The 16,114-nt window shown below is 43.8% G+C and overlaps 1 protein-coding gene across 2 annotated transcripts in view; it reads right to left on the bottom strand.

Annotated features, from left to right (window-relative positions):
* The window catches only part of IPO5 (importin 5), a 71,775-nt gene that overhangs the window by 18,955 nt on the left and 36,706 nt on the right, over positions 1 to 16,114 (bottom strand). For both annotated transcript variants that reach the window (XM_060191787.1, XM_060191786.1), the window contains 7 exons: positions 13,856 to 13,978; positions 13,649 to 13,769; positions 11,261 to 11,348; positions 9,677 to 9,783; positions 4,834 to 4,958; positions 4,659 to 4,748; positions 4,406 to 4,579 (listed from right to left, as the gene is read on the bottom strand). In XM_060191787.1, coding sequence (XP_060047770.1) covers positions 4,406 to 4,579; positions 4,659 to 4,748; positions 4,834 to 4,958; positions 9,677 to 9,783; positions 11,261 to 11,348; positions 13,649 to 13,769; positions 13,856 to 13,978 — 828 coding nt within the window. The remainder of the gene's footprint in view (positions 1 to 4,405; positions 4,580 to 4,658; positions 4,749 to 4,833; positions 4,959 to 9,676; positions 9,784 to 11,260; positions 11,349 to 13,648; positions 13,770 to 13,855; positions 13,979 to 16,114) is intronic.

Below are 16,114 nucleotides of genomic sequence, written 5' to 3'. Positions count from 1 at the left end.
AGGCATACAGATTGGAAGAGAAGAAGTCAAATTCTCCTTATTTGCAGATGACATGATAGTATACATGGAAAAACCTAAGGAATCCAGCAAGAAGCTTTTGGAAATCATCAGGCAATACAGTAATGTGTCAGGCTATAAAATTAACATTCAAAAGTCAGTGGCATTCCTCTATGCAAACACTAAGTTAGAAGAAATTGAAATCCAGAAATCAGTTCCTTTTTCTATAGCAACAAAAACAATAAAATATCTAGGAGTAAACCTAACCAAAGAAGTGAAAGACTTGTATACTGAAAATTATGAGTCACTACTCAAAGAAATTGAAAAAGACACAAAGAAGTGGAAAGATATTCCATGCTCATGGGTTGGAAGAATTAACATCATCAAAATGAATATATTACCCAGAGCCATCTACAAATTTAATGCTATCCCCATCAAGATCCCAAGCACATTTTTTAGGAGAATAGAACAAATGCTACAAATGTTTATCTGGAACCAGAAAAGACCTAGAATTGCCAAAACAATCTTGAGAAAAAAGAACAGAACCGGAGGCATCACACTGCCAGATCTCAAACTATATTATAGGGCCATTGTCATCAAAACTGCTTGGTACTGGAACATGAACAGACACACTGACCAGTGGAATAGAATTGAGAGCCCAGAAATGAGGCCCCACACGTATGGACATCTAATCTTTGACAAAGAGGCCCAGACTATTATATGGGGAAAGCAGAGTCTCTTCAACAAATGGTGTTGGAAACAGTGGGTTGAAACATGCAGAAGAATGAAACTGAATCACTGTATTTCACCAAATACAAAAGTAAATTCCAAGTGGATCAAGGACTTGGATGTTAGACCACAAACTATCAGATACTTAGAGGAAAATATTGGAAGAACTTTTTTCCGCATAAATTTTAAAGACATTTTCAATGAAACGAATCCAATTACAAGGAAGACTAAGGCAAGTATAAACCTATGGGACTACATCAAATTAAAAAGCTTCTTCACAGCAAAAGAAACCACTAGCCAAATCAAGAGACCCGTCACAAAATGGGAGAAGATCTTTACATGCCATACATCAGATAAGAGTTTAATAACCAACATATATAAAGAGCTTGCCAGACTCAACAAGACAACAAATAACCCCATCCAAAAATGGGGGGAGGACTTGGACAGAATATTCACCACAGAAGAGATCCAAAAGGCCGAGAAACACATGAAAAAATGCTCCAAGTCTCTGATTGTCAGAGAAATGCAAATCAAGACAACAATGAGATGTCACTTCACTCCTGTGAGAATGTCACACATCAGAAAAGATAACAGCAGCAAATGCTGGAGAGGGTGTGGGGTCAAAGGAACCCTCCTGCACTGCTGGTGGGAATGTCAATTGGTCCAACCTCTGTGGAGAACAGTCTGGAGAACTCTCAGAAGGCTAGAAATGGACCTACCCTATAACCCTACAATTCCCCTCCTGGGGATATATCCTAAGGAACCCAACACATCCATCCAAAAAGATCTGTGTACACATATGTTCTTGGCAGCACAATTTGTAATAGCCAAAACCTGGAAGCAACCCAGGTGTCCAACAACAGATGAGTGGCTGAGCAAGTTGTGGTATATATACACAATGGAATACTACTCAGCTGTAAAAAATGGTGACTTCACCGTTTTCAGCCGATCTTGGATGGACCTTGAAAAAATCATGTTGAGTGAAATAAGTCAGAAACAGAAGGATGAATATGGGATGATCTCACTCTCAGGCCGAAGTTGAAAAACAAGATTAGAAAAGAAAACACAAGTTGAACCTGAAATGGAATTGGAGTATTACACCAAAGTAAAAGACTCTGGGGTGGGTGGGGAGAATACAGGTCCATGAAAAATGATGAATGAAATAGTGGGGGTTGTATTGCTAAATGGGAATCTGGGGAATGTTATGCATGTAAAAAAAAAAAAAAAAAGAAGTAGAAACGCAAAGCAGAAATTGACTGAGTTTGGAGTATGGCACCAAAATAAGAAAGCAGAAGTACACTAGAGTTTGCAGTGAGTACCTCCCTAATACTTCCTCTCCACTTTTCCAAGCTTTGGGTCCATGATTGCTCAACAATTTGTTTGGCTTTGTATGTTAACTCTCTTTTCAGTCACCAGGTTCCAGGTGTCATCAGGATGCAGGCCAGACTTCCCTGGATTGAAGACCCCACCAATATGTCCTGGAGCTCAGCTTCCCCAGAGACCCACCCTACTAGGGAAAGAGAGAGGCAGACTGGGAGTATGGACCGACCAGTCAACGCCCATGTTCAGCGGGGAAGCAATTACAGAAGCCAGACCTTCTACCTTCTGCAACCCACAATGACCCTGGGTCCATGCTCCCAGAGGGATAGAGAATGGGAAAGCTATCGGGGGAGGGGGTGGGATATGGAGATTGGGCGGTGGGAATTGTGTGGAGTTGTACCCCTCCTACCCTATAAAAAAATAAATTAAAAAAAATAAATTAAAAAAAAAAAAAAAAGAAATATCCTCTCTCGTCAGGCGTGGATGTCAACCCTTCAGCTTCATTACTCAGGTGAGACCTTTCCTTTCTCATAGGATTCTTTAATTCCATTTTGGGTGGTTCACTTCCTAACAATGCCCCCAAACCTAGATATAGACATGGTCCCATGAGATAGGGCAGATGTTCACATGTATCCATAAACTTGGGCAAAATATAGACCTGAAAGCAAAAGTGCAAAATAGTCTGCAGTGAGTCAATAAATGAAAGAATCAAGTAGAAAGATGGAAAAAGACACCAGAAAGTTCCTAATGAAATAGTTCCTACTTAACCTTCTTAACCCTCCTCACCTACTTCCTATTACACGTCCTTCACTCACTCCAAAGCTAAACTTATCAAAGCAAGGACTGCAAAAAACAAAACAAAACAAAACAAAAAACCACAAAGCAAGGACTGCAAAAGCTGAATAAGGGCAAGAGACTGGCATACTTTAACGATGACTCTTTAGTCACTATCAGGCCACCCCATCAGCTGGGGCCCTAGTTGGGGCATCCAGAGATTACCACACAGATATGATGGGCCTAGACCTCGAACTGATCCCTCTCTCCATTGACACTGGTCATCTCCAACAGGAACAACATAATGGACCCCTTTGTGGGCCCCTATCGGACCCTACCCTCACTGTGGATCATCAAGAGAATGTTCCATCCTCCGAAGGCAGGTTGGGTAACATACTCTATCTACCACCTGAAGGTGGGTCCTGAAATTGGTACAACTTGGAAAATTGCTACTCATGACCACAGAATGTGAGCTGGGACCTATAGGGATGCAGAGGTTACATAGGCTCCTGTGCTGAATTATGGGCCCCAGATCAAATCGATGGGGTTTACAGTCAACAATATATTTATTCTCTTCCGTGATCCAGCTTTCTATCCTCTTTTCCAGCCATGACATTATCTCCCCAGACAATAACTTAGGCCCACCTGCAAATCAGATGTCAGGCTCAGTCATGGGCCCTTTAGAATATACCTAAAATGGACCTACTAGCTTTTTCCAAAACAGAGACCCCAAATCTCCATTTGCAGTACTCCAGCCTCTATGTTCATGATTAGTCAACAATTTGTTTGGCTTTATATGTTAACTCTTTTTTCAGCCATCAGGTTTCAGATGCTGACATGATGCCAATCTGACTTCCCTAGGCAGACGACCCCACCAACATGTCCCGGAGTTCCACTTCCCGAGAGTCCTGCCCCATTAAGGAAAGAGACAGACTGGGAGTATGGATCCACCTGCCAATGCCCATGTTCAGTGGGGAAGCAATTACAGAAGCCAGACCTTCCACCTTCTGCACCCCATAATGACCCTGGGTCCATGCTCCCAGAAGGATAAAGAATAAGAAAGCTATCAGGGGAAGGGATGGGATAGAGTTCTGGCGGTGGGAGTTGTACCCCTCTTATCCTATGGTCTTGTCAGTGTTTCCATTTTATAAATAAAAATTTAAAAGACTTCTCTAGCCTCCCCCCTTTCCACCAGCCAAGCTCCCTGGATGGTCTTGCCTTCACCCTCCGCGTTGCCTCATGATGGTGCCACGCAGAATTCCTCCCACCACACTGCCCGACTTCTTCCAGCAGTAACAGAATGGTTGTTCCATGTTTATATAAACCAGCGTTCCAAACCTTTAGGTGACACCATGCCCAATTCTGGCAGGTAGGTTGTCTGAAAACTCACGACGCAGAAAAACATGCAGTAACTTTTCCAATAACTGAGTAATACTGGTTCACTCTCTGGTCATGTCCATGTTATGCTCAGAAGAGCTTGGCACACCCTGCTCCCAACTTTCTATTCTCCTTGGTCTTGCTCAATGAAAGGTCCCCTCTCTACAGGTCTTACCCAGCCTGGGGGCGGCAAGTTCCTGCCACATACCTCTTGCAGTTTAAGAACCATGATGGAATGCAGGTGCTTGACCAGATTGTCCAAGTAGGGGATGAGCAGGGACTTGGGGCAGTCCTCTGTGAAGTTGATGAGCGCGGCAGCCGCGTGGGCCTGCACCCGCTGGTTGCCCTGGTCTTCCATGGTCTGCAGCAGGGCTGCAATCACCTGAGAACGACACCGTCTGAGCCCAGGGAACAGGGGGCCACCCCACACCCCTTCTTCAGGCTGAGGACGCACCGCTCACCTTCTCGTGGAACTTCTTCTGGAAACCAGGAGCAAAGTCTGTCGCCATCTGTCCCACAGCGTTACAGGCTGCGTACCTCACGCGGGGGTGCTAGAATAGGGTCCTTGGTGTTAGTAAAAGGTTTGCATGTGAAACCACAACAGTAACTGTGAGTCAGCTATTTACTTGTACTTACAGGGTCCTGGAGAAAAAGCAAGACAAAGTTGACTATCTCATTTAAAATCCCTTCCATCTGCTGGTGGCACCCTTCCCCGATGGCAGATAAGGCCATCAACCCTGCGTGCCGGTACTTCCAGTCAGCTGCAGCAAGGAGGACACGGGAAAGCAAGTCAGTGCCACAGATGCGCTCTTTTTGCAGGCGCGCGCACACACACACACACACACACACACACAAATACACACACTCATTAAGGGAAACCAACAAAGTTAGCGCCTGGAGAGGGGATTCACTGCAGAAATGGTCACAGCATACAGTCATTTTTATTCTCTCTCTCTTTTTTTAAATGTTTATTCCCTTTTGTTGCCCTTGTTTTTTAATTGTTGTGGTTATTATTGTTGTTGTTGTTGTTGATGTCATCGTTGTTGAATAGAACAGAGAGAAATGGAGAGAGGAGGGGAAGACAGAGAGGGGGAGAGAAAGACAGACACCTGCAGACCTGCTTCACCGCCTGTGAAGCGACTCCCCTGCAGGTGGGGAGCCGGGGGCTCGAACCGAGGTCCTTAGCTGGTCCTTGTGCTTTGTGCCACGTGTGCTTAACCTGCTGTGCTACCACCTGACTCCCTCATTTTTATTCTCAAAGTTAAAAGGCACAGAGAGCTTATGGGCATTTATAGCAACTACTGAGATTTATTACAGTCAATACCTGTCTGAAGTCTGTCTCATATACGCTATTATTAACTGAATATAGGCTTACTGATTTTTCACGGTCATGTTTCTTTAAAAAGGTAAAATAAGAGAACTTAAAAAAGCGCATGTACTATAAAAGAACTGGATTTGCTTTCTAATATTTCTATCTTGTATTCTAGTATTAATGGCTACTTGCCTTTCGGCTGAAAGAACACAACCACGGCACCATTTACTAAGCTTCAGGCTATATTCTAATAATATATAATTTCCCTGAGTCTCACTTCAAAGCATTATATTTACTATACCACTGCTTGTGTGTAGGTTAAGATTTCTTAAGAATAATGTACTCCATACGTAAAACAGAGCGTTAAGGTCTGAGCCAAGCAATGGTTCTGAAAGTGGGGCCGGAGGACACTGGATAATCCGACAATAATCTTTTCGTCAGTGTGAAGCTACTCCAAGGATCACGGCATGTGTAAAATCTTTCTATTTTACTGAGTTGTCAGAAAAGTCACGATGTATTTTTGTTTCCTATGCAAAAATGTATCATGACTTTTCAGATAATCCACCAGTTATCATTTTTGTTATAATTTATTTTAAAGTTAATATTAAAAATACCTGCTTTAACCTCGGACATAATGCAGACACTGATGACTGTACTATACACACATACATAATAAAATCATTGGGATATCTTCAGTGATTTTAAGAGTGTAAAGGGATCTTGAGAATAGAATATTCGAGAACTGTTAGTATAACAGTATATGGGTTAACCAATTTGTAGAAAAAATTAATTTTTCATTTTGGTGAGCTCATGTTACTCTAATGAATTCTGTTCCAACAAACTCTACTATAGAGTACTTCTGAAAAATTCCTGCTCTTGGTCTAGCTTTCTCCCTATAAAATAACACATACACACATACATATCTCTCTCTCTCTATAACTGGTGGATCATACACTTCGTGGATCATGGAGGCTACAGCATGGTACTAAGACTCTGAAGCAAAAGCTCAAGTTAAGCACGGCATGTCTGGGGTGTTCGTATTAAGAAATTTCTATGTGTGCATGCACGAGGCAAGAGTCTGAGAACTGTCAACAGCTCTTACCCGACCTGTTCAGACAATTCGGTGATTCAAACGGGGGTGGGGGTGTGTGTGTGGTGGTGTGTGTGTGTGTGTGTTTCATTAACTTTGTATTTAAAGTTAAACAAATATGGCATATATTCAACTAGTTTTGATACTGATAACTTGTAGGCATAGAAAGGCTGACAAAGGACCAAATTATCTATTAAGAATGCAAATCCTCTCCCTATCTGCAGACGACATGATAGTACACACAGAAAAACCTACGAGGGAGTCGGGCGGTGGTGCAGCAGGTCAAGCACGCGGGGTGAAGTGCAAGGACCAGCGTAAGGATCCCGGTTTGAGGCCCCGGCTCCCCACCTGCAGGGGGCGTTGCTTCAAAGGTGGTGAAGCAGGCCTGCAGGTGTCTTTCTCTCCCGCTCTGTCTTCCCCGCCTCTCTCCATTTCTCTCTGTCCTATCCAACAATGACAACATCAATACTGATAATAACTACAACAATAAAACAAGGGCAACAAACAAGGGCATCAAAAGGGAAAAACAAACTAAATATTAAAAAAAAAAAAAACCCTAAAGAATCCAGGTTTTGGAAATCATCAGGCAATACAGTAAGGTGTCAGGCTACAAAATTAACATTCAAAAGTCAGTGGCATCCTCTATGCAAACACTAAGCTAGAAGATGAAATCCAGAAACCAATGCCCTTTACTATAGCAACAAAAACAATCAAATATCTAGGGGTAAACCTAACCAAAGAAGTGAAAGACTTGTATACTGAAAATTATGAGTCACTACTCAAGGAAACAGAAAAAGGCACAAAGAAGTGGAAAGATATTCCATGTTCATGGGTTGGAAGAATTAGTATCATCAAAATGAATATACTACCCAGAGCCATCTACAGATTTAATGCTATACCCATCAAGAACCCAACCACATTTTTTAGGAGAATAGAACAAATGCTACAAATGTTTATCTGGAACAAGAAAAAGACCTAGAATTGTCAAAACAATCTTAAGAAAGAACTGGAGGCATCACACTCCCAGATCTCAAACTGTATTATAGGGCCATTGTCACCATAATTGCTTATACTGGAACATGAATAGACACATTGACCAGTGGAATAGAATTGAAAGCCTAGAAGTAAGCTCCCACACCTATAGACATCTAATTTTTGACAAAGGTGCCCAGACTATTAAATGGGGAAAGCATTCTCTCTTCAACAAATGGTGTTGGAAAAAATGGGTTGAAACATGCAGAAGAATAAAACTGAACCACAATATTTCACCAAGCACAAAGGTAAATTCAATGTGGATCAAGGACTTGGATGTTAGACCACAAACTACCAGATACTTAGAGGAAAATATTGGCAGAACTCTTTTCCGCATAATTTTAAAGACATCTTCAATGAAATGAATCCAATTACAAGTATAAGAAGACTAAGGGAAGCATAAACCTATGGGACTGCATCAAATTAAAAAGCTTCTGCACAGCAAAAGAAACCACTACTCAGGGAGTTGGGTGGTAGCTCAGTGGGTTAAGTGCACATGACGCGAAGCACAAGGACCAGCGCAAAGATCCCAGTTCGAGCCCCCGGCTCCCCACCTGCAGGGGAGTCACTTCACAGGAGGTGAAGCAGGTCTGCAGGTGTCTGTCTTTCTCTCCCTCCTCTCCTCCCCATTTTTCTCTGTCCTCTCTAACAACAATAATAACTACAACAACAAGAAAAACAAGGGTAACAAAAGGGAAAAATAAATAAAATTAAAAAAGATAAAAAATGTATTTAACAAAAAAAAAAAAAAAAGAAAGAAAGAAACCAATACACAAAGAGACCCCTCACAGAATGGGAGATCTTTACATGCCATACATCAGACAAGAGTTTAATATCCAAAATATATAAAGAGCTTGCCAAACTCAACAACAAGACAACAAATAACCCCATCCAAAAATGGGGAGAGGACATAGACAGAATATTCACTACAGAAGAGATCCACAAGGCTGAGAAACACATGAAAAAATGCTCCAAGTCTCTGATTGTCAGAGAAATGCAAATAAAAACAACAATGAGATACCACTTCACTCCTGTGAGAATGTCATACGTCAGAAAAGGTAACAGCACCAAATGCTGGAGAGGGTGTGGGGTCAAAGGAACCCTCCTGCACTGCTGGTGGGAATGCAAATTGGTCCAACCTCTGAAGAACTCTCAGAAGGCTAGAAATGGACCTACCCTATGATCCTGCAATTCCTCTCCTGGGAGTATATCCTAAGGAACCCAACACACCCATCCAAAAATATCTGTGCATACATATGTTCTTAGCAACACAATTTGTAATAGCCAAAACCTGGAAGCAACCCAGGTGTCCAACAACAGATGAGTGGCTGAGCAAGTTGTGGTATATATACGCAATGGAATACTACTCAGCTATAAAAAATGGCGACTTCACCATTTTCAGCCCATCCTGGATGGAGCTTGAAGAAATCATGTTAAGTAAAATAAGTCAGAAACAGAAGGATGAATATAGGATGATCTCACTCACAAACAGAAGTTGAAAAACAAGATCAGAAGAGAAAACATAAGTAGAAGCTGAACTGGAATTGGCATATTTCACCAAAGTAAAAGACTCTGGGGTGGAGTGGGGGCAGGTGGGGGGATAACACAGGTCCAAGAAGGATGACAGAGGACCTAGTGGGGGTTGTACTGTTATGAGGAAAACTGGGCAATGTGATGCATGTACAAACTATTGTATTTACTGTCAAATGTAAAACATTAATCCCCCAATAAAGAAATTAATAAGTATGGAAATCCAAATCTAGAAATTCCAGGCCAAGGAACTATCTCTGTAAATCTTTAGAATTTACATTCCCCACACTAAAGGCAATTCTGGGCAGGGAGGAGAGGGTAGTATTTTCACTAGTGAGGAGAATCTACCTTAGCATAAGACTAAGTAATCCCAACTAAACTGAAACAGAATAGTTTCAATAGTGTATAAACATGAGGTGAAGCACAAACTACTTATAGGTGGCCAATTAGACATTTCTTGGACTGAAGACCCAGGAAAGCCCATTATTACAGAACCAGTGGGAGATGTCACTTACGGTTCTGAAGCATCTGCATGATGTGCTCCTTGATCATGGGCAGAACCAGCTTTCCGCCAAGTCCGCAAGCCATTCGGTCTAATGCGCTCTCTCCAGCAACTGCATTGCTACACAGCGACAGAGACATGGGCTCAGTGACAGCGCACTGCTCAGAGACACCTCGGAAAACATCACCTGAGCATGTCCGCGTATCTATATGCAATACATCCATCTACATGCATTTTTTTTTAATCAGGGAGAAAGTTTTATCTCAACACACCATAGTTAAAGGTTCTCTGCGAGTGTTGGCAATAGCCCAGGCCCATGGGGGGCGGTGTTGGTGGAGATCACATATATGTATGAATGATGGACTCTGCTGTCAGCTTACCCATGTTTAAAGAAGCAAACCGGGCCACCAAGAGTTGCACATAAGGCAAGTGTAGCTCAAGGTGTTTCGCTAAAAACTGAAGAACTTTGTGTATAAAGTCTTCTACAGGATGAGGTAGATAGCATAATGGTTAAGCAAAGAGACACTCATTCATGCCTGACACTCCGAAGTCTCAGGTTCAATCCCCTACATCACCGTAATCCAGATCTGAGCAGCGCTCTGATTTAAAAAACCAACCCTGACATTAGTAGTTAATTTGCTGAGAAAGAATAATCTCTAACTGTTCTGTGAGAAGTGATTTTTAGAGCAGGTTCTTCAACTTAACCTGATCTTAAAAAATACACAAGATCTATTTACTCTGAGGGAAAAAGAAAAAAGAAAAAACAAAAACTTATCAGCCTTATCAAAGGTGTGTGTCCTGTGAGGGCAAACTGAAGGCCGGGTGGAAGAGATTTCAGTCAGTAAACCTGGGATAGGTAACCCGACCTGACTTCTTCAGCCCCATTTGGTGGCTTCCAGTAATGGAATAGTTTCCAGCAGAATTCATGCCAGGGCCCAGTCATTTTAAACAATGGGGTTAAATCTCAAAAACTGTGCCAGATCTGTTGTTACTATTACTATCTATACTCTGTTCCAGCTGCTTCTATTAAACCCTGGTCTTTCAGGGGACTAAGTCCAGTTCTAGGACAGGGAGCTAGTAGTACTCAAGGGAACGTGAGAGAAACCTATCAGACTTCCTCTCCATTTCGGATAAACTAGAAGGACTACATGAGGAGCAACAGTTCAAACAAACCTAAGGGACCACCACTACTGTTGGGACATTGAATATATTTATAAGGGTTGATTTTTCCACAGAAATTCGTGTATCTGTGTGTCTGTCTGTCCGTCCTGGGCCCAAACAAGCAGAACCATACTGTGTTCCCTTGTGCAAATCTTGCCACCATGGTCTCCTCTGAAAGCCTGGCTTAGCAGGCAATTGTGATGAAGACCATGCCAGGGGAGGTCGGTCTCTGCATCTAAAAGCACCCACCACCATAAAGTTCCCTTATAGTTACTTCAAACTACAAACACTTGATGTCAGAGAACATACAAGACCTGTGACCTTCCAAGTTGAAACTGAGGGGAAGAGACAGGCCCCAACACCCTCTGCTCTCGCCGCCCGGCCCGGCCCCTCCTACCCCGTGCGGCCCCTCGCACAGCCGCGCACATGCTGTTACCTGTCAAAGTCATCATCTTCCAGTTCATCCGCGTTTGCCCAGTCCTCATCCTCCTCAAGATCAACCATCATGGCTAACATCTGAGGAACTAATGTAGACATTTATTATACCACTGTTTAGAAACAAGAACTTTAAAGATAAAAAAAAGACTTTCATTTTACCTCTAAGAGTGAGATAAAAATAACTGATTTGGCTTGTTGAACTGAATTCTTCTGCCACAATCAGCTACATCTTGCTCTTTCTGACTAGCACTAAGGAAGCCCGGGAGGTGGCAGAGCGGTGAATTCCGCATTAAGTGCTAAGTTCAGTCATGGGCACATGTGCCAGAATGCTGCTCTGGCCTCTTTTCTCTCTCTGACTCATGAAATAAAATGTTTTATCTTCCTGCCTTCACCAAAGATGAACACCAGGATCAATGTACTTCATCCCCTAAGGTAATTTTATCTTTGAGCCATAGATTTCTGTATTTATATAGACAAAATATAGTACCAGTTCATAATTCTTTTACATATTCTTTTTAAAAAATATTTATTTATTCCCTTTTGTTGCCCTTGTTGTTTTATTGTTGTAGTTATTATTGTTGTTACTGATGTTGATATTGTTGGGTAGGACAGAGAAATGAAGAGAGGAGGGGAAGACAGTGGGGGAGAGGAAGATAGACACCTGCAGACCTGCTTCACCGCTTGTGAAGCGACTCCCCTGCAGGTGGGGAGGCGGGGTTCGAACCGGGATCCTTATGCTGATCCTCACGCTTTGCACATGTGCTTAACCCACTGCGTTACTGCTCGACTCCCCATATTCTTTTTTTTTTTAAGGTTCATTTATTTTGGAGACAGACACACACCTGCAGCTACTTCATCACTCGTGAAACTTCACTCCCTGCAGGTGGGGGCTTGAACCCAGGTCTTTCCAGATGGCAAAGGGGTGTGCCCAGCCAGGCGTGCCACCACCATCCCCAATTCTGTTTAATGTAACAAATGGTCTAGCAAGCTGTATGTGCCATTTGTCCATTTTCTAAACGCACAACTTAATTTTTTTAAATATTTATTTTCCCTTTTGTTACCCTTGTTTTTTTTTATTATTGTTGTAGTTATTGATGTCACCATTGTTAGATAGGACAGAGAGAAATGGAGAGAGGAGGGGAAGACAGAGAGGGGGAGAGAAAGACAGACACCTGCAGACCTGCTTCACCGCCTGTGAAACAACGCTCCCTGCAGGTGGGGAGCCAGGGGCTTGAATGGGGATCCTTACGCTGGTCTTTGTGCTTTGCGCCACGTGCACTGAAGCCGCTGAGCCACCGCCTGACTCCCCACAATTGAAAGTCTATAATATTGATAATAATACACTATATAAACATACTTTCTATTCTCGATGGAAATTTTGGCTGTTTCCAATTTTTCCCCTATCACAAAATCTGCTTTGATAAAATTTGCCCCCAGAGGATGAGGGGTAAATGGCAGAGGGAGGGAGGGAGACAGCTCGCACACACTGCAGTCCTGCTCACAGGACCCCCTGCTGGTGCCACGTGAGGCTGGAGCTGGAACCTGGGCTCTTGTGCATGGGGAAGCCTGAGATTTGCACCTAAGTCTCCTTTTCATGTGTTGCGTAGGAGACATGAAATTGCTAAATCGTCTTTATTAAAATCCGCTGGCCTGCTCTCTGCAGTGCCTATGAGCTCGTATCCTGGTGGGGAGCTGGCTGTGTGTGGGAGAGGACAGCACCACTAGTCACATGGCACCTAGTTGGGGGCCCCGGCACACCGGCTGAACCACCAGACACTGTCCACTGTGTGCACTACAACTTACTCCCAGTCCGAAAAAAAAAGTGCAAATATATGCCCCCTCCAAGGTTGGTTTTTATTGGGTGTCTGCTGGTGGTCCCGACAGAGACGAGCGGTTTCCTTCACGGGTTAGGATTCCATCTTTTTAAGTCAACCTGTTTCCAGGTGAGTGAACCGGCTCCTCTGCATTCTTGTGGCAGCAGACCCATCTGTCCACAGCTGCGCCACCACCATCTAAACCCACACAGGCAACAAGTCGCGATCTTAGTTTATCCCTCAGATCCGCCTTGGTTACTCATCAATCTCACAGCAATCTTACCACGATCAGCTCGACTCAAACTACACTCATTGTATAGACTACTTTGGGAGCGAGCTGCTAGTTAGTGTTCTCTGTAAAGGCCTTCTGACTTGTCCCCAGGCGCTAGCTGTGTCTGCCCACACACAGTCTGGGTGTCTGCAGTACCGCCACTAGGCGGGGTCCACGCACGCACGCAAACGCACAGGGTGGACGAGGATGCAGCCAGCTCCCCAGACTCGGCTGGCTTTGAGTGGACGCTGGACGGTCAATCCACCACCATGAACGCAGACGCCGTGAGCTCTCGACTTACTCGTCTGGGCCACAATATTGGTGTGTTTCCTCAGCATAGCGGCGGCCGTCTCAGAGAGGGTCACGATGACTTCCAGGGCGAGCTGGCGCTGCATGTTGTTGAGGCTGGTGTCTCCGCACAGCTGCAAAGGAGGCACATTTGCGACACTTAGCCGTTTGTTTGTGCGCCTCAAGCAACGGCGTGCCTCTACTGAAGCACTGAGTTTACCTTCAGACTGAGCTGTAAAGTAGCTTCCAAGTGAGGGCGCAAATACTTTGGGACGGTGTCTGCGATCTCAACGAGGGATTTGAGGACGGAGTCATCATTCTGGTAGCAAGAGTCGTTCACAGCCTAGCCAGGGTGAAAGAGAAAGTCTAGGCTCGAGAGCCGCTCTGTGAGGCCTTTTACTGTGAGACTCGAAGCAAAGGAACACATCTGAGTACTGATCAACATGCAGCCGTCTACAGGACACCAGCACGTCACCTACGGGTCCATCCCTGCCTCTCGACTGTTTTCTACAACATCCAGACACTTAAGATTCCCGTCAAAAGTAAAACCTGTGAAACTATAAGCATGAGGACAAAGCCCTAAGACTCTCCAGGAAATCTTTCTCTAGTCAGAATGCACCTTCCCTGCTCTCCCAATCCAGCACCCTCGTCTTGACCAAGAGCATCCTCCCAAACATGGCACGTGTCCAAAATGGCCCAATTACTTTAGGTGGGGCAGATATGATCACTATTTGGCACGTAAGCATGCACCTCCTGTTTATCACTTCCTATTTCAGAGTGACAACTCCTAGTTCTGACAAACCTTTTTAAATTACTCTAAATTCAAAAGAGGGAGAAAAGCCTGTGGTTTAAGTATAATGGCAACTTTTTTTTTCTATTTAATTATTGGATAGACAGAGAGAAATTGAGAGGGGAGAGGGAGACAGGTAGAGAGAGACACCTGCAGCCCTGCCTCACCATTCATGAAGCTTTCCTCCTACAGGTGGGGACCATGGGCTTGAACCTGGGTCCCTGCACACTGTAACGTATGGGCTTCATCAGGTGTGCCACCACCTGGCTTCATAACTTAAATTTTTTTAGGTAACAAATGACTAAAACAACTGTAGGGGACAGAATGTTTTGTCACTGACCTATCTTTTGAAGGTGACAGTACTAGAAGCCCGTCTTCACCCTGCTAGCCTCTCTCTCTAGGACCCTCCAGCATCAGACCTGTTAACCTGGTGGCACTCAAAGGGCACCCGTCGTCCTACGAGTATCTAGGTGGTCATAATGCTCTGAGGAAGGGGACAAAGGCCTGGGCACTAACGTTCTGCATCTGTGACACAAATGCTTCTGAGGAACTAAGATGAACTCAACGTGCATCTCGAGTGACCGGAACTGTCAGACAAATAAAAGTGAAGAACACATGTATAAAGATGTAGCTAGCTCACCAACTATTTCTCACCTGGTTTTAAAGTACTGTAATGTTTTGTTTTCCTTCCTCAAAAGTGAGAACCAAGTATGTCGTTTTGTCCAGAACTAGACTACAGGAGACTGACTGAGGACTGGCAGCAAGCCCACCTGCACCGCACCGCCCTCTACACTCCATCGGCTCATCTCACTTACAGTCACCTCGGCTACTGCTTTTGACTGTCGTCTTTTATAGACGGAAAAGCCTGCCATTTAACTGAACTTGACTTCCTCTTCTTTGTGTTCACTCAGTGCCATGTGGTTGACATTTAAAAAACTTGCTTGGGGTGGGGAGCGGGCATTTTCAAGCATGAGGTCAACTGGCCTGTCATTACATGTGCCAGAGTTCTCTGTCTCATACAATACTCGTGCATGTGACACATACACTTTATTTTAGGACAGCGTCTCAAAAGTTCAACGTAATTATAAAAAGGGTCTGGGCCTGACCAAGTAGAAATCATACTTCTAAATATATCCAATCTGATTTTACTTCCTGACCGAGGCAGGAGGTATCTATAAAATAATAATCTGCCCACAGTATTCAGCAGTGTGAATTAACCATCAATTATCTGCAACAAAAACTGTCACAAACCTTGCAGTTAAATAAACAAAAACCAGCAAACCCTGTGATTAAGGGTAAAGACCATGTGGTTGGAAAGTAAGGATTTGGTTTTGAAATGACTGACTTCACAACAAACCAAAACTGTGACCTTGAGTAAGTTCCTTTGTCTGCTCATTTAAAGGGGGGGGGGGGAGAGGGGAGGGAGACCATTCCATTGGAGACATTATTAGAGCTAATGAAAATAGCTGAGGCAATTACATATGCAACAACAAGCATACGTTGCTTATATGACTTGGGCTATAAAATCATCTAAACCAAACATTTGAAGAGCCCAAGAGTTGATCAAGGGCAGCAGATGTAAGCTAGTGGGGATATGGGACCGCACAGCTGTTCACTGCTGTGTCCTGCCGTGTGCCAGCACTAGAGCGGGCCAGTGTAACTACTGACGAAATGAATGCCCCAAGCTGT

This window comes from Erinaceus europaeus, chromosome 5 (genome assembly GCF_950295315.1).
Source record: "Erinaceus europaeus chromosome 5, mEriEur2.1, whole genome shotgun sequence".
NCBI lineage: Eukaryota > Metazoa > Chordata > Mammalia > Eulipotyphla > Erinaceidae > Erinaceus > Erinaceus europaeus.
The sequence above is the reverse complement of the archived record's forward strand: the minus strand, read 5'-3'. Positions and strand labels throughout refer to the sequence as shown.